The sequence below is a fragment of the Erithacus rubecula genome (assembly GCF_903797595.1).
Source record: "Erithacus rubecula genome assembly, chromosome: 12".
Taxonomy (NCBI): domain Eukaryota; kingdom Metazoa; phylum Chordata; class Aves; order Passeriformes; family Muscicapidae; genus Erithacus; species Erithacus rubecula.
Genome location: NC_136664.1, coordinates 19,567,316 through 19,587,030, shown reverse-complemented (window position 1 = coordinate 19,587,030; position 19,715 = coordinate 19,567,316). Strand labels below are relative to the sequence as shown.

The window sequence follows — 19,715 nt, the reverse complement described above, 5'->3', positions numbered from 1 at the left end:
GAAAAGAGGGACATGATGATTACGCCTTTCATACCCCTCTCATGTTGAAAATTATGGAATTACCAGAAAACTGTAATCATGAAAATGTTAAACTAAGGAGAATGTATTTTTACAGCAAATGAACATAATTATGTTTACCATATTTGGGCCCAAAGCTGGCTGGCAATTCAGTCTGTATATAGACAGCAGTATCTGATTCACTGTCACAGGATATGAATAAACCAGAGCAATCCAGTGTGAATTACAGTCTCCTCCCCATAACAAAACCAAACATTAGTGTGTACATAATACTATAAAAGTATAATACTACTGTATTATACTACTGTAAATAGCAATACCATTAACAGTCGTAGCTGAGTAGTCTTCACTTTAATTCTAAAAATTATTCTTGAACTAGACCTCTGTAACATTTGGGAACTGTCAAAATGCTTTATTTCTAACAAATCTATGGTTTATAATATATTATCTTATGTAGAACTAATCCCTGTAGCTGATGAAGGAACAGTGGTGACAAGTAATTTGAGATCATAAAGATTAGCAAAGTAGAAGCAGTAGCATGCATACTTTATAACCTTTCTTCATTTTTTCTGTCAAAAAAAGTTGCTTGTGTGTCCTGGGCACAGAATTCACCTCTGCATTTAGACCAGAATTTTTAAAGCTTAATTAAATATAGATGAAATTTTAAAAATAGCTCTAACTCATCTTGCATCGCTGGGGCCAAAATAGGATTAGTTATAAGATCAAATATAGCACCCTTCCAGTTTATAAATCTCTAATAAAAATTCAAAGGAAAAGACAGGAGCCCAAACTTGCCACCTGTAACATCTCCCCCTCCAAGACCACCCAAAGCTTAGTGCTTATCCAGTTGTTCTGCCAGCTTTACACAGCAGATAACTGAAAAAATCCTTCCCCAAGCTGCCCAGTCCTCTGCAAATGCTGTTAACAACCAGTTCAGGCACAAGCACAGGGGACAAAGGGATCCTGCCCTGCCCTGTCCCAGCCAAGGCCACAATGGCAGCAGCTCCCATCTCTGAGACTCCAGATTCCAGTGCCCTCCATTAGCTGCTCCAGTAATCCCACCTGCTATTTCAGTCCACACAATAATTTGTTTCCTTTCATCCACCCAACGTAAATGCCAAAATAAGCCACAGGTCAACATCAAAAAGCTGCAGGCTGAGGAACTCTGCAGCAACCCTGTCTCCTCCATCCACTCCTTAGACAGAGAAAGCTGTAAGAAATTTCTGTCTTCCAAAGCAATTAGTTACCTGGGGTTTACATTTTATATGCTTTTCCTACAAAGACTAGCTTGATTAAATATATTTTCCTTTTATTAAGAAAAGCAAGTATTTTAATATTTTAACAACTGTTTTGCTGCTTCTTTCAAAACAGAGTTAACATTCTTAAAAATGAAGTTTAATTTCATTCAGTACAAATAAATTCACACATTTGGAAAACTGTGTAGATGCTACCAAGGAATATAAATAACTTCCCCCAAGAGCTCTTTGCTAACAAATGCATACACGGAATTCTGCTGGCACTCTCCTCCCTCCTGGCCCTAAGCTGCTGCATTAACTATACAGCAGGGAAAGGCACACAGCAGTCAGACTGATGTGCACACAAATACTGATGGCCTACGGCTGATGGAATGGGATTTTTTCCCCTTTAAAAAAACTGCCTTGCTCTTAAGTTGAAAATTATTCACTAAAGAGCTCTCAGATATTTCCCAATAAAATAATCAGCAGTTAAATAATTATCAGTCCTAATCTACAACACATAAAACACAGTCACGCCACTTCACCATGTCCTGAAATTAAAAGCACTGATAGTTTTATATAAACAACTAAGCCCTCAATCATGGGCATGATTTGTCACCAGGTTACGTGCCAAATATTTCTGCACTGAGTTGTGCAAGAACTCTTTTGTGCAGCAGAGGATACAATGGAATATTTATGCTGGTATAATGCATTTTGAAAGAGAAACAAATGTAATGTTTTAATCCATAAAACAAATTAACACAATGGGATTTATCTATTCAGTAGAAATACAAAATCCAGAGGCAAATCTGGAGACTGAAACTTTCATTATTTGTTAGGTCTTTCTGAAACCTCAGGTGTGCTCCCCAAGCACCAAGTCCCAACACTGGCACACACACAAGTGGAAGATCCCAAGCCCACACCTAACCAAGCACAGGCTATGGCATCTCTCCAAACTCCTTAAGAGAGCTGGATTTCATTCACAAACTAAGATAGGAAAGAAACATTTAAAATTTTAAGTAGCATCTTCTGATGTATCAATTATACTTAAAATTTATTAGCAACCTGAAAGACTAAGCTTCAATTAAATTATATTTAGGTGACTTGAGCCAAATGATATTTAGGTGACTGACACTCCTTCCCAGCAGCTTTTATTGACAAAGGGCTTTTCTGCTGCTCTAACAGTGACACAGTAGAGTTCTGCCAGCCATGAGACGTTGCAAAGATGCCAAATTCATTTAAGCAACATCTCAATCCCAGCTGATGCACCTACCATGGATTTGGCCAAACACATTTCCCCAGATCATGTTTAGAGAGAGTGACCTTCTCAGCACCAGGACACCCCTCTGGCACCAAGCTCTGCCCAGGACTCATCTGAGCCCAGCCAGGAGAAGGCTACACTGCACAGGGCTCAGCATCAGGGCAGTCCCCATTGTGTGTATTACTACAAACTCCCCCAGGCACCATTTTTAGCCACTGCTGGATTTCATCCCTTCTCCCATCCCCCAGCCAGGCTCCAAACCTTGAAGTAACCTTGCTGTGCTCCCCCCCCAGAGACAGCTCCATGCCTGAAACATAACCTCTAATCTTATTTTCTATTTCTAGCGTACAATTCACGACCCTTATCCCAATTTTTTAAATTAAATATCCTCCACATTGCACACTCTGCTTCCGACAGTCAGGACAGCGCATGGACTATGTCAGGATTTATAGCCATATGTTTCTTGTTGAGGACAATTTAACATTACTTTTAAGAGCATTAGAAACAATGTATTTATACAATATAGGTTTTAAAGCTTTCTCTGAAAAAGATATTAAATACTGCTGTCAGTACTCCACTGCAATGAAACAGCTTAATTTGTTGGAAGGTTTATATAAAGACCTTAAAATACAACAGATCTGCACTTCAGGGCAGTTTGCAATGCAGAGCATTAACTTCCAGCAATTACTCATACCTTATAGACTATCTATGGACATTAAGTTAAATCCTACAAATTGCAGGGGTTTCTACATAGCAAATTTCATCTGACACCATCTATTTACGAGAACTGTGCTTAAACTTGTTTAGGTTTTCACAATGACAAAATATGCCATTTGTTTGCCACTGATCCTGTAAAATTTGTTAAAGCCAATTAAAAGTAGCCTACTGGACCAGACAGCACCCATCCAGGCCATAAGGGCAGTGGCCAAGACCTCCACTTTTAATTAATGACCACTATCAATAACCCTCTTTCATATTTTTACCAATTATACCTGATCTGTACAGTTCCTAGGGCAAATGTTTTTCCATTAACAAATTCTGCCACAAAAGCACTTTGATACAGAACAGCTCCCAGAGGAATGAAGAAAGGTTCTTCTGTCTCCAAAGTGCTGAAAACCAAGAAGTTTCCAGGACACATCCCAAGGCTGGAGGCTGCAGCCTGACATGGGCAGGCCCTCTGGGAGCTGCCAAGAGGTACCAGCACATCTGTGCTTTCACCACCCCCTCTGAGCACACCTCTGTACCCCAAAATGAGGGATTTCAGTCCCAAAAAGCTCCCCAGGAGCAGGAGGGAGGGCTGGGCACTGCTAAGCTGGGTCTGTGCTCACTCTGCACAGAGGGGCCCACCTGGCCCTCACTGAAACCCAGGGGGAAAAGGGAATTCTCATGGACCCACACCCCAAAATATTTATAAAATGTTTATATATAATATTTATAACCAAGATAGAAGCAAGACTTTCCAAACAAGGCCAGCTATACCAAAATGACTTGATTAATCACAGAATTAGCCAGCCTAGGATGCTAACAACAAAGAAATTGCCTCTAGCACTTCACAAAATTACTTTCCAAATTATATTTCAGACATAAACAATTACAGGACAACTTGACCACAGAAGCAAAGTTAAGAAAGAGGAATAATCCCTGAACCATGACATTAGGTGCTATGACACAACATGTTAATTTTTTTAGATATATTCCTTATCAATGTGCCTGACAATCAATATGGGTTGCTTCTCACTGGTTTGCACAGACAGTTCCAGTAAATACCATCAGTTTGTTCTGCTTCTCTCTCCCACTCCAACTCCCATCCTATTCTCAGCAGGGCATCATTTGAATTTCTTACCAGTTCCACACAAATTGAACAGTGTAAGTAGGAGGACAGCCTCCAGCAATTAAGAATAAAAGTAGATAAGTGAACACAAACCAGACTAGAGAAAACCAAGTGTGAGTACTTTTTAAGGTAGCAGAGCTGGATTTTGGAATGGACTAAAAAACAACAGAGAAACTGGAAAGTCAAGAGTCATCTCATTAACATATTTATCCACCACTGGGTATCATGAAACAAAAGCTATCAGTGGCAGAAGCAGCACACTCAGGAGCAGCCCATGACATTCATTCCTAGGTGACTCCTGGGGGATAACAATACTTTATTTCCTTGGGGAAAAAAAAAAGATAAAATTACACTGTCAACATAAAGAAATACAATTCAGGATCGCCCCATCCCTCAGCAAAAACATGATGTTAAAAATCCATATTTTGAATTGCAACTTCATGGAGTCTTCAGGGTCAACATTTGAAAACTTCTCTACCCTACCTCAAAATGAGGACTCAAAGCATCTTATAAAACCTCACTAAGATTCTCATGTCAATGAATGACAGCCACAAAAATTTATCATGCCACTAGGAAAATATGTGAAAATGTTTTCAAAAGGATACTGTTAGTCAATTGGAAAAAGAGTATCACAACAGTACTGTCCAATAACCCAGCTATTTCAAAATACTGAATTATTTTATGGACACCAGAGTAATAAAAATGCATAATTTAAAGAACTAATATAATATTGCCTGTCAATGCAAATATAAGTTAATTTTCCCAGAGTCTCTGCCCTTACTATGAAAGGTACTAAAGCAATTCCAGGTCCTCAGGACAGCAATAAAGTTTAATTTTTTCAGCACTGTTTCCACTCCCATGTTTCATAAACTTGTGGGAACACAGCATAGGTGGTCTCAGTTATGCTAACAATATTGTCCATTAGTCATAAAGAATGAAACCCAAGCTGTACCAGAGTGAATCCATACAGAACACCATTTTAAAATCATCACTTTGCAGGGAAAGGGCTCCTGGAGCAGAGTCATTGATGCAGGCTGGAGCTGCATGCTGATCTGTGCCTTCATTTCCAATAAAGCATGCAGTGCACATTCAACTAAGTCAAAACAAGCCTTTCAACACACAATCATTTACAGGAAACATTCCAATTACTAATGAGCACATGAAAAGCTTCGAAGCTCACTAAAAATTTAGCAATTTTTTATTTTTTTCTGAAAGGAAACCTAAGAACTATTTTTTGATAAAGAAGCCTTTGACTTGGAGCACTCAAGCATCACCAGGTAGGTCAGTAGGTGCTGGCAGCAGTGCTGTTATCAGAGCAGGGTGAAATGGACACTGAGCACCAGAGGGCCTGATGGTTTTCTTTGGTATTTAACAACACAGTCATTAAACTCATGTTTAAAAATTAATTTAACAATTCGATTTAAACTAGTGAGTACATTCATACAAGGACACAAGGTGATCTAGTGACACTGCATTAGCCACAGTGCCTTGTGACTGTGCCACCTGCCATGCTCTTGCCTGGCACACCTGGCTGAGCTCCCACAGCCTCCCTGCAGAGCAGCCTGGAGCCTGCTGGGAGGGAGGACACTGCACACCCACCCCCCTCGAGAACACAGCAGCAATATTCTAGCTGAACACTCATCTCAGATAAGACATTCCCACTACTCACTGCTCCCAAGTCCCTCCAGCCCCAGTGGAACCATCCCACAGCAGTTATGGCTCAGCTAGGCTAATTCTGGACAAAACTCAATGGCCATACTCTTCCATAAATAATATTATGGAAACAACAGCTTCCACAATGGCTCTGGAGAAGGTAAGTGATTTATTATTTAGTAAACATTTCTCCTTGCATCTGCTTTAAGATAAGCAGCACTGTAACAGAGCCCAGGGAATAATGCAGTGGTTGGGAAGAACCCTGTTGTTAAGACTTTGATCTAAGGCTGAAATTTCCACTGCAGTTCTTTATTTTGTTCTCTATTTAATGGTAATGCCCCTTCTCCCACATCTTTTTTCCATTAGGCAGGCTCTGACAAAAACCTGAACTTGTGTGTCCTGTGCCCCTGAATTACTGATGGCAGCAGAAAGTGCCAATGGCTACAGCACAAACCAAAGCAAACAGCAAATTCTTCTGTAGGAGGATTTCCATCCACTCCTGCTCCCCACACTGCTGGATCTGGAAAAAAGTAGGGAACTGTCTTCCTGCTCTATCAATCCTCCTTCCTTCTACACTCTGCAAGGATTTTGCTCTCAGAATAGAATTCTGTTAGGCAACAACAATATCTATATTCTACATAAGTCCACAATATGCATCTGTAGAAACCTCTCAGGGAACACTATAATGCACAAACACAGGGATGCCACGTTTATTTTCTGCATCTCTATTATAACATGAAGTCTGTAGTTTCCTGCAAATTTTGAACACTAAAAGCATATCCTGCTTTCTTGCTTCCAATTCAACAACACAGGTCTATTTTCAATTTATTTTCCCTTCTTCTAGATTAACTCCAGCCAGCTTAAACCCTGCAGTATTAGACAAGCATCCTTACTACACACTGAGGTATTTATAGGTATGGTTTTATCCACAGCAATACAAAATATGGATTCCCTGCATGTACCTAACAATGCCTGTTACGTGCACACCACACCACACATGTTCTGCCCACTGAGGGAGTCGAATTTCAATGAGACATTTTCTCCAAATTTCAAGTCTAGAAATAAATAAAATAATTACCTTCCTTCAAAGCATCCAGTAACACTCTGCAGCTGGAGCAGGCTATACCACTTTGTGCTTTTATTTTATTAGGAACAATGTGTTCTAAAGACAGAGTTGGGACTAACCACAATCAGAGTATTATTGGATACATCAAGGGGTTTTATCCTCTGCTACCACTTGTGCATTTACATGAATCAAGGAGAATTTAAGCAGTGCTTCAGCTGCCTCAGGGACACTAACTCACACCAAACTGAGTAACAACAGGAAATCTTTTGCATTTTCAGCATGGTAGATTCCTCATCCCATCTTTCAGCTAATATTCCAATCCTGTCTAACACATACAATCAGGAGAGTTTTATATGGGAATCAAAGCCTAAAGCATGGGGGAAAAAAAAAGTAAAACTCAGAGTAAGAACAAATATAATCACAGGAGAAAAGGAGAGTGACTAGATTCAGCAGCATAAAATACTGAGATGATTCTGTGCCTGGCAATGAAACTGTGTTTTTTTTAACAGAATATCAATATAACAATATTCAAAATTAAGATGAAACTATATTTTAGGGCTCTCAAATGCTATTAGTGAGGCATCCTGCTGCTTTCTGAGTTGCATCCCTATCAGCAAATAATTTAAAACAGTAAAAAGTCACTTGCAAAATAGAACCTTAGCTCCTCCTACAGCTCATGTTTTATTCTCTGTCTGAAACAGAAAATTCTTCCATGGACTGCTTTTCATATTTTTCAGGTGATTATGCTGGTATTTCTTTGCCTCTGAAGCTGAAACATACACTCTGTTTAGGAGTCATTTCTATGTCCACACTTTGGTCAAAACAATGGATTTTTGTTAGTCAGAACTGAGACTTATTTACTACTAGTAAGAACCATTTCAGTGTTACATTAAACAATCTCTACTAGTAATCACCTAGAAGATAACTACTCAATGAAAAAATCCTGTGGTAATGAGGTTTTTACCACATACCAATGTTGTAAATACCTGACTTATGCTGAATTCACAGAATGGTTTGGGTTGGAACAGCCTTAAAGCCATTTCATCCCACCCCTGTATAGGTAGGGACACCTTCCATTATCCCAGTTATCCTTGGTTATTCCAAGGCCCATCCAACCTGGCCTTGCACATTTGCAGGGATCCAGGGGAGCCACAGCTGCTCTGGGCACCCTGTGCCAGCCTGCCCATCCTCACAGGGGTCATTTCTTTCAAATATTTCATCCAAATCTATTCTCTCTCAGCAAAGGGAATTCTCCCTTGTCATACCACTACATGCTCTTGTGAAAAGTGACAGATTTAAGCTTGCTATTCAGAAAGGAAAGGGTTTCTTACCTAACATGTGTAATTCTGAAAGATTACATTGAATAGTCTCAATTACTCATTGAGTTCATGACTATGAGCAGTTGCTTTGCTACATTTCTTACTGCAGTCTTCTCATTTTGAACAAAGAAAAGCAAACAAGAAAAGGAGAGGCACTGCAGTGGAAGAGCAAGTAAGCCACAAGTACCTGCCACACAACCTTCAGCTCACCAGCAGCCCAGGATGAGGCAGTACCTCCCACAAGGAGGGACATGAAGCAGCAGTTTTAGGAGAAGTCATTTCACCAGTGAAAACAAAAAACAGGTTTTCCCTTCAACTACAAAGCATCACTTTTGAAGGATTAGTCCTTTAAATGCTGGTTCTTACCAAAGAGGCACACAACATCTGACCTGCTGCGCTGAACACCCCACAGTTAAGACAAAGGCATCTTACACACACTGATATGTGTAAGTCAATTTGTCAAGTGTTTCCCTCCTCCAAGGGTTATTCTACAGCTGCAATCACCATTCCCTGCCTTTTTTCCGAATATATTAAGTGGGTCCTCTGAAATTACCAGGTTTGGACTGTTCCAGACAGAAACCCACCATCCTTTGGCCAAAACACCACCTGCCTGTGACAGTGGAAGGTCAGGGAAAGCCAATAAACTACAGCACTCAGGTCAATGGTGTGATGTAAAAGAAGAAATTTTTTAAAACCCTCAACACAAATCCTTAGTGACAGCTAAATAAGGGATCTTAAGTCCACTAAGCTAACAGTGCTTTGAGGCACAATGAGGTTTTTCACATGCTACCGAGCACAATAATCAATACTCACACACAGCTACTTGCATTTTTGCCTCAATTCTACCATTCCAAATTATACTAGTTTAACTTTGTTCACATTAAAATTCACTTTAGAGAAAAATATTTAGCGTAGACACAGCATGCAAGATGCCCTGCATATAATTTATTCTTCAACACACTGAACATCTGAATCAAAACACAGCACACCTTCCTAGGAACACTCCTGATTATGAAGACTGTATCACTTACAAAGCTTTAAGTTAAAAGGAAAAGGAGCACGATTATGTAGTGTAGAAAAGTTCATAAACTATACTTACTCTTGTCATTAATTTCATGTGCAGCAAAATACAATCAACACAGCAGAGAGAAGAACTCATGCTCCAGATCAGAATATATCAAATAGCATATGCAAAGAAGACACAATATATTACCTCCCTGAAACCACAAGAATTTTTGGAAAGAAGCTGCCTCATCTGTTGTACAACAGTTTCAGACCAAAATACAGATACAACTTTTTAACAGAAAGCAACTGACTGAAATTTGCAATTATCTCCTGTTTCAGAACGAGACTTAAAATACCAGTAACAACATTTTACATCAGACAGAGAAAAGCACTGCAATGCGAAGCTGAAAAAAAGCCCATAAAAATGTGAATGTCTCAGGAAAAAGAAAAAATTACAACATTAAGCCAAATGCTGTCAGTCAAATAAAACCAGCAGTCTTCATCTCTCACACTGCAGAAAGTTAAGGGTCATGACGGCCTTTCAGGTGAAACACAGCAAAAGATGCTGGAACACAAGAGAAGGCAGTCTAGACAGACATTTCCATCAATAATCCTCCTAAGTGCAAGGGAATCATGAATAAGAGGGTAAGGACAGAGGAACCTGAAGACCAGTAATATGCCAACTGCCTTAGGTTGCAATGCAGGATGTGACCAGAAATGTCTGTTCTATCACCATCTGTGAACCAGGTGGGGCAGTGACCCTTATCTCCTGGCACATATTATCTGCTAATGGGCCATCTTTAAACCAGCTGGGGAAATCATCTTTATCTTTTCCACAGCCCATCCTCCCTCCAGGAAGATATCATCTGCTGCTGGCCCATTGAGTCCCAGTGCATGACTGATAAAATTACATCATCCCACTGGGAGATGTTCCAGCCAGGGGAGGAGCCAAGCCTTTCCTACCCAGATAAAAACTGAGATTTGGAACAGCAAAGCACCTTCTTTCCACTGGATTCCAGAGGAAAACTGGACCCTTCTCCAGGAGCACTGCTCCAGCTGAACCACATCTGCCCCTGCAGGAGGATGCAGCCACCATTGAATGGGACTGCTGCCAGCACCCTGACTGACTGACGGGTGTCAGCTTGGATTCTGACTCTGGCAGGGTTTGGGATTGTTCTTTGTAATACTGTATTTCTATTTTAATTTTCCTAGCAAAGAACTGTTATTCCTAATTCCCATATCTTTGCCTGAGAGCCCCTTAATTTCAAAGTTATAGTAATTTGGAGGGAGGGGGTTTACATTCTCCATTTCAAAGAGAGGCTCCTGCTTTTCTTAGAAGACACCTGTCCTCCAAACCAGGACACCAACCTACAGAAGCATCCTCAGAAATTCACTTGAGAAGCTTAGTTTAAAAATCACTGCAAAATGTCACAACCACCAATCAACAAGCTGTGCTGCTGTTTAAGAACAAATTAAACTTATATATTGTACCTTTAAAGCCAGGAGCTCCTCGGCCCTGCCCTGTGCTACCCTGAACCAGAGCAATTCCCACACCATGCTCACCAAACACATCTGACCAAAGAACACCCTTCAGAAATGTGCCCAAATATACAGCAACCACCTGGCACTCCAGGCACCTGAATAAATGAATGACAGCTCCTGCCCCCTGACAGGACCTGATGGTCACTGCAATATGGAAAAGGAGGGCACACACAGAAGAGCTCTCATCTTCCAACCCATGTTCAGCAGCAGCACAAGTACAGAGCAGACCATGGTCATTTGTCTGACTGCCTCAGACAATCCCAACCAAACCTCCTACAACCCAACCATTCCAAAAATCAAGATTGGGAAGGAAAAAAACCAAACATGCTCTTTTCCTGCTGCATCTTCAAAGGAAGTAAATGCACTTTACCCAAAAAAACATTTCCCTAAATCTTGTGTGTCAACTACAGATTTAATCTATTGAACCAATTCATCACCACAAAAATGTAACATTCCTATACAAAAACAAAAAATGTATCATTAGTGGTTTTCAACAGATTTCATATCCAGAAACATCTGCAGAGCAATGCATTCACTTAACCAGTCAAGGAACTTTTCTAACCACTAAAGCAAGCAGCAGATTTACTTCAAAACAGCACAGGTCAGATATACCACTTTTCCACATGGAAAAAGCTCTAAGTGCACTTGACCAGAGACTGCCAAACCAGATCATATACTGTCCCACAAACCAGCAGCTGGTGTTAAAACTGAAATAGTCATTTATGTGAATGGCAACATTTAAATTAGGGTTGAGAACCTGGACCTGAAGAATCTCTTTGCTAAGAAGGTATGAAAAGGTCTTGTGTTAAATTCATGGCCAAATTTTATATACAATTTGCTAACTATCAAAGTTAATTTGCAACACCTGCCTGAAACTTTATAAGGTTTGCTCCTCTTTGAGAGTGGAATGAGGTCAAAGTGCTAAATTCAATATCATAATCTGCTGCCCTGGAAATTATTGCAGTGTTTACACAAAGAAGTTTATTATGAGATCTAATAGGATTGCTCAAGAAAAAAAAAAAGTTTTCATTCCCCTTCTGAAAGCAATACAACAGACAGAAAGGCTCTTTTGAGTAAGGACTTTTCCAACATTTTAATACAGATCCAAGCATATTCCCAAAAGCAGAATGTTGCTATAACAGGCTCTGTTTTTAAGGGTTTGGTTCTAACAACTGGCATCATGCAATTTTTATCAGCATGAAACAAAAATAAGCCATGGAATTAGAAATTAATGTACACTTGCATTATTTTAGGAAATTTAACTTTTAGTTGACCTACCCTGCTCTTCTGTATATAACCTTCAGCAACTTCTCTTCAGAAACAGCCAAAACAAGAGTAACACTACCAAAGCCTTAAACCTTGTTTCTATCAGAAGATGTGCATCTTTTTTCACTGGTGGAAGGAAAATTTATTTGGCACTGTGTGTCACTAAACCATGCCCAGTTTCTTCTCTGTACATAAAAAACATCCAAGTACCCACTCACACCTCTGCTCTCCTGCCAACAACAGCAGACTTGGTTTCATCTGCACCACTCACAACTGAACTCAGTAAAACAAAATTCTGATCATTACCAAGTCTCTTCATTCTCTTTTGTTTATCTAGTAAATTGAAGGCTTTAGTTTTTCCTAAAGAATACATGTATATTTAGCAGAAGACCTATTTTTCATCATCATCTTAAAGTTTTTGATTGCAAACGCTCATCTCATAGAGCAATAAGTGTTGATATTATTATTATTTAAATTACTTAATTGAATTACCTTATTATTTAAATATCTGCAAGCTGAAAAACCACAAATACCTAAGTAAGTCTTTGGTAAGAGGCTAAATAAAGTTTATTCTGCAGCTCAGACACATGCAGTGATGAAGAATTCTGTAACAATGTCTTTGCACAGTTTTAATTAAAGCTATTCCACACCACCATGCCTTAACTCCTGCTTGGACCAAGAACTGCAGACCACTCAACAGAAGCAGCATTGCTACTCTCCCCTTCCACCAAGTATCTTCTCTCCCTAGGATCTTTCCATCTTTTACAAAACATAGTAATGAATACTTGCATTCATTTTTACCTGCACTGGACAAACATGGCTTATTCTGAGCAGATGACAAAATTATCTTACACCAAAGTTCCCCTGAAAAAGAACCTACAAAACTGGAAAAAACATACAGAACAGCATTTTTAGGTACACTCTTCCTCCTTGTATTCTTCCTCCTTCCACATAATACAATACCATCAGGTGCAAGACTTGCAAATAGCATCCTGAGAAACATTTTGAAATACTCAGCAGAAAGAGGTTACTTTCCTCAAATCTTTTGGAGTCTGGCACAGAATTACATTTCCCCACTGTGACCCTTCCCCTGTGATTCCCCAGTCTTTTGCTGCACCTGTGAGGATGCAGACATGAGAGGAGCCTCCCAACAAGAGGAGTGTTTCTGTGTGTCCTTCCTAGGCACTACAGCTCTTTCTGCTTTTCAGCATTTTTGTTGCATGATCATGTAAAAAGAGTAACTGGTTCTTCAGGGTGAGATTGCCAGCTTCAAATATTTTTAAGGAACTTTTGAAAATATTACCTTCTACTTAGACTCTTAGGAAGCAAAACTTAAAAGATGTCCAGATTTTCCTGGAATGTGAGCTGCAGACATTCAGGTGCTTTATCTTTCCCCAGGGAAGTTCTTGTGCTTGGACTCAAAGTGTTCCCAGGTACTCAGCCAACTTCTGTAATATGTACAGAAGAGCAGGAAGTTCAACTTTCATTAAAAAATACCTAGGAACATTGCCCTGAATATCCTGGTATGAGACAAATCATGTGGACATGATTCAAAGGATCTAATTTTACCCCAGTAAATCCAGAGGAATTCCCAACACCATCCAGAAACTCACAAACATACCAGTTATGACAGTCAGGTAATCTACTTGGGAAACTAAAAAGACTCAGTTACTGACAGGATTAGAAATAAATTTCTTTGGTAGACAACCCTCACATGAATGAATCACACTACAGATGCCAGTGGAGAAAAAAGGTCCCCCATGGCCCCTTCCTTCTGCACTTCTCCTACCTTCTCCTCTACAACTCATTCTATACACTGCTTCAGAGTTCCCAAAAGAAAATGTTAAAATAAAGCATTAAAGAAACAAAGTTCAATGTTATTATTATTTTAATCAAGGGAAACAAACTTTCTCTTACATTCAGAAGCTGTTTAGGCTGAGGACATTTATTCTGTTCCCAGATTGCAGAGTACACGACACAGAGCCTGAGGAATTTTCTATAATTGGACAGTACCATTTAAATGTCAGCTTTGAGTGCACAACTAAACAAGAGTCACACCTAAAATACTGTTATTAAACAGCCAGTTGACATGTTCCCTTACAGCATTCTAACCAGCACATAGGTAGTGTGAGGAAAGAATAAAAATAGAATAGCTCAACATGAGGAGTGACCAACAGGGTGGTGGAAGAATTTTCCTGTTGAAATTTTCCAAAGGATCTGTCTTTTGCAATGCTGTTGTACAGAAATGCTTATTAGAAAATGTTAATGCCTGACAAGTACCCCACTGCAATATGACTTGATGAACCAACACACAGGCCTGTTGACCCCAAATCTCCAATCACTTAAAAAAGCAGAAAACTGTTAGGAACTGATAGGCACTCACTCACCTGCCCAGCAACAAAAGACCATGAAGAAGGAACAATGAAAATCTAGTTAGCCTAAACCAGAAAATACTCATCAGGTATTTCAGGGAGACAATGTTACTAAAAACATCAGCAGGAACTGTTGACTATTTAGGGAGGTATTGTAAAGATGTTTCCTAATACATTATTTTGTCTGATGTGACCCTAACAGTAAAACATGGGCACTTACTCTACAGCCAAATTTTTTTGAAGTTTTTTTGTTTGCTTTTTAGCTAATACAGCAAAAATTCTATCTACCAGTGCTGTCGTGCTCTCCCATGAGGGCTTTCCTTAGAAGGAAGAATATTTATTTCATTAGTGAAAATGGTTCTTCAAAGCCAAGTCCTAGAATATCACACTTCCAACTCGAGTTGGATAAGCTGCCGTATGTTATCACCAGACTGAAGCCAATTTGCCATCGATGGAATGCAGTATCACAGCTGGGAAAATGCCTGACGTGCTGCACAGCCTCTCAAGGATGCCTGAAAGCCTCAGCTACTCCCACCTCAGACCCACCCATGCACCCAGACATCCTGGGACTCCTCCAGCTGTACCTGGAGTCCTTTGTATTCCCCTTTTCAGCCATTCTTCAAAGCTTGACCAGCATTTTTAACCCTTCTATTCTGCTCTCTCTCACACACACTCACTCCTTTTTCTTTTACTCCAAAGCACTCCAGCCTGAATCCCTGCAAGTTGTTATGCCTCATGCAAAGCTTGTGACCTTAAAAGAATCACACAGATCAATTCCCCAAAATTTATCTTAAGTAACCAACACACTAGTTCGTTAATTACAGCAGGGTAAGGCAAGATTGACATTCCAAGACCACAGCTCTTAAAACAATTTGTCTTATCACATTAGAGCTCTTCAATGTGAAACATGCCTCATTACCACCAAAAAAGTTTCATTTTAAAAAAATCCATTTTTTTCCTCCTTGTTTTAATCACCATTTTGACAAAATTCAAGGACTGGACTAAACCAGTTTATCCACAGAACACTAAAGACTGGAATGCTATCAGACCAAATTGGCAATTAACCTGCAAAGCAGAATTTGTGAATGGAATGTGTCCTATTCCCCACACACACCTTAAGGGTTTCTTTGACAGCCGGGAGGACAAATGTCTAAACAGCTCCTGATGTAAAATTGTCTTGGGGTACATAAACAGCAGAAGAGAAGAAACACAAAGCCAGAGGTGCAACAAACAAACACAACTCCAAGCTTCTTCTCAGTGAGTTTGGAACCTATCTTTAACATATTCCATTCAATTTTCAAAATATTTTTTCATCCTACAAGCCAGAGTTTCAGATTTTACAGGTATCAAGACACAGGACCTCCTATGGCTTAGATCCACAGTCCCCATTAGGTTTCCAGCACACACAAAATCCACACAATGGCTCAGGAGCAGGGGATTGCCTGCAGCATGTCACCATCACTTGCTGCCCAGAGGCTGGGGAGGGTATCCAGGCAGCACCAAGCCCTAGGAGCAGAGCAATTGCAACACAGATTTTTGTCAGGCATAGCAGAGCCAGTTGTCCTCAGTGCCAGCCCCAGCACAATGCCCTGTGGTGAGGTTACCCATGCTGCTGGAAATGTCATCTTTCATACATGATATAAACCCCTTCTGTAGCTACTAACAATACCCTGGCACTGTTTGCAACACGTGGGGTGTTGCACTGGCTTACACCAGTAGTAAAGTTCTATCTACCTACAATCACCACAAGAAAATACTGCAGCAAGCTCTGGATCTCCCTGTGCAGTTATCAGTGCACCCATCAGACACTTCTCTAAAAACACCTTGAGATCACTGTGAATAAAGGAGCTCTTTCCATACAGCACAATTAGTCATAGCAGCAGTGATAGCTATTTTGAGCAGCACCCATTAATCACTATCATTAGCAGGATTTCTGGTGTACCAGCATTCATTGTACCCAAGAACAAGTCTTTTCCTATTACAGTACTACATAAACAAAAGCAGCAGCAGCACAATTTCTCTTGACACAACCCTGTTTTGAGCAAGGCAAGTGGCAGCACTTGAAATGACTGTCAGTGTCAGGTTTAAAGAAAAGCTTAGGTAGGACAGAAAAATACAATTGTTTTGCTGCAAAGAAAAATCGGCCATCACGTGTGTGCTGGGGGAGAAGGGGTGTTGAAATACAATAAATAGTGGGAAGAAGTGGAGAATAAAGATCTCAAACTGGAGACAGAACACCCTCAGAAAAATAAGATGCCAGTGATCAAATCCAAGCTGATGCCTAAGAAGCAGAAGAAACCTAGACTTCACTTTTAAACATCAGTAGCATATATTTACCTTATTACATTTTAATTATCTGTTAGCCAAATTTCAGTCTCAGAATGGACTTTCAACTTGAAAAATATTGTCCATCCACATTATTTCTGGTTTCCTAACCACCCTGAGTAACTCCTGATGCAGAATGAGAAAGGCCAGCAGAAGCATTCCTGCCTTACACTGACTGAGGAAGCAGCACAAGATGCATGGAAAAGCAGTGGCTCTGAGCTGCCTCCAGCTGGGTTCCTCCAAGTACCAGGAACACATACATTTGACCTGAAACACACCTTCATCACAACCACAGATTAAATACTTTGAAAGTTCTGCTGGGAAGGAAAGAACAGAAAATACAGGAAGAAAGAAAAACCTTCTGCAAGTCTTGAAATTGGAAAACTTGCTATTCTTTACAGAAGGGTCCAGCTTTATCTTCTCTAGAAACATTGTCTGGTAGAAGACTGAAGCCAAGTGCAAAATCCTGTTGGTACCCATGACACACCAACTGCACCTGTGCACACACCAAAATGGGCCAACACTGCTGATCCCATGAGCTGCATACCAAAACCTTCATGTGGCCAGGAGCCACACAACACATACCACATACCTCCGAGAGGTGAGGGAAGGGGAGCTTCGGCCGCCCGTGCCCACAGAAAACAAAAACAGCTCCTCAAGAGCACCACTTTGCCGAAGAACCAGAAACATCCAGCAACAATAGCCTTAAAGTGCAGTCCCAGAGGCAGTGCCGCTTTGGGAGCCAAGCCGCACCCTGTGCCAGCCCCAGCGGCTGAGCCCCCCCAACAGCGAGTTTATTAGCATCGAGGTACGGCCGCTTCACAGCGCCCGGACAGCTGTGCCTCCATAAAAACAGCAATGATAACAACAACGGCCACTTCATACCCGTAACTGGGTTTATGTCTCACATAAAACAAACAAATAAGACCTTCTGACTGCTTTCAAGTTCCTAAGCCAACCCGACAAACACATACCTCTACCACTTCCTCTCCACTCAACGAATAAAACCCCTCAAGCAGGGAGAGGCAAGGGAACACCAGTAAAGTTTTAAGCTATAGCCCAAAATGCGTTATCCCCTTGGTGCCAGCTACCATATGCACACAACACAAGGCTGGGCAACACCAAGCGGCACTCGCAGCTCGCCCCAGGTGAAGGATCCGGCGGAGCCCCTGCAGCGGCCGGGCACGCCGCTGCCCGCAGGCCGGGCCGGGGCGCGGAGGGGCCGCGGAGCCCCGAGCCCGGCCGGCTTTGGGCGGCGCCGCTGCCCGCGGAGCTCCGGCCCGGGCGAGGCCGCGCGGCGGGGCCGGGGGCCGGCGGGGCCGGGCCGTGCGGGCGCCCCGGGTCACGGCGGAGCAGGAAGGTGCGCAGGAATTCCCGCAGGCGCACTCCCGGCCCCGCCGCGCAGCCCGGGCTGCCCGCACACGGGTCACGGGGGGGCGGCCGCAGCCCCGACACCGCCCCGGGCTGTCCCCGCCGCCACGGCCGGCCCGGCCCGGCCCCTCCGAGGCACCGCCGCCTCGCCTCCCCCCGGCCGGGGCTTCCCCCCGGCCCCCGCCGGCGCCTCCCGGGCGGCCCAGGGGCTGCCCCGGCGCTGCCGCCCTCCGCGCCGCGTCTCCCGGCGCCGCGGGCGCTGCCAGCGCCGTGCCCTCACGGCCGGGCCCGCGGGCCGCGCTGCGGGGCCGGGCCGGGCCGCGGGCTCGGCGGGGTCGGCGCGGCGCTCACTCACCTGCCCGCGACAGCCCCGGGCCCCGCGCCGAGCGCTCCGGAAACGGCGGCGGCTCCGCCGGGGCCGGGGAGGGGCCGGCGAGGGGCGGGCGGAGCCGCGAGTGACAGCGGGAAGGGGCGGCGGAGCGGCGGGCGGCGCCGGGCGGGCAGCGCGGCGGGGAGGCGGCACGGAGCGGCGGGCACGGAGCGCCCGGAGCGGCCCGAGTGCGGGACAAACAGCCTCGGGGGCGGCCCGGCGGCGCGGAAAGGGAGAAGGGCATGAATCGATCAGTGAACATTTTGTATGAGCTCCAAATTGTGAAGGGTCTCACTCTTTTGTTTTGCGGTCAGATGCAGCGTCCCGATTCAGGAGAGCTGTTCGAGATGGAGATCGCCGGCGGCACCTGCGAAGTTCTGTATTCCTTTTCTGTCCAAAGTCACTTGCTGAACAAACTGCAGGGTTCAACACTGGTGTTCAATGCATTTATTTGGGAATTAAGTAGAACGCGCAAACATTATCTCAAACTGATCCCTTTGACATAATTGTCACGGTGCTGTCAGCTTTAGGAATTGTTCAGAAATAGGCCTGGTCTGAGGTGCAAGTTTAAACTTGGTTCATATTATTCCTCAGGTTTTATACAAAAAAATTTGCTGTACAAAATGATGCATTTTCAAATCCTATTTCCACAGAAAGAGCCTCCTGTTAATCCTGTCTTCATTAATAAAAAGTGATAGCTTTTTATTTACATTACTTATTTACAATCTTACGTTCTAAATGGAACAAGAATTTAATAATGTACAGAAATGTCTAGTAAATATAGAAAATAAGGTAATGTGTATATTCAACAAATACATGAAAGCAAAAATTTTGCTCACCGGGCTCAGCATCCAATCATCTGGCTCTAATTCCCCCCCCCCCAAAAAAACCCCAAACCCACACACTTGGATATGATACTCATTAAGTGAAAATAACAGTAATTTCAGTGCTGCTAATCAGAAAACTCTGTGGGAAGAAGTGAAATTGTCAATTTATTGGACACCTTGTAGCCACAAGCTAGAAATAGTCCCGAAGCAGCGTCTGCGGGGAGCTGCCTAGGAGCAATCTGTGGCTTTGTTTC

At 42.4% G+C, this 19,715-nt stretch overlaps 2 protein-coding genes across 5 annotated transcripts in view; one reads left to right on the top strand and one right to left on the bottom strand.

Annotated features, from left to right (window-relative positions):
* The window catches only part of GARRE1 (granule associated Rac and RHOG effector 1), a 60,372-nt gene extending 41,637 nt beyond the window's left edge, over positions 1–18,735 (bottom strand). For 2 of the 4 annotated variants that reach the window (XR_013775643.1, XM_079316471.1), the window contains exon 1: positions 18,620–18,735. The gene's annotated coding sequence lies outside the window, so the exon portion shown is untranslated. Of the gene's footprint in view, positions 1–11,799; positions 11,820–17,867; positions 17,887–18,619 lie in introns of those variants that run through there. The other 2 variants (XM_079316470.1, XM_079316469.1) reach the window with 2 other exon arrangements.
* Positions 15,988–19,222, top strand: LOC306807067 (uncharacterized protein; the record flags this gene model as incomplete). The annotated part of the gene is made up of 3 exons (XM_079316324.1): positions 15,988–16,053; positions 17,981–18,253; positions 18,949–19,222. The coding sequence occupies 3 exons, from the start codon at positions 15,988–15,990 to the stop codon at positions 19,138–19,140; spliced, it is 531 nt and encodes a 176-aa protein (XP_079172450.1). The 3' UTR covers positions 19,141–19,222.
* Positions 19,223–19,715: the final 493 nt, after the last annotated feature.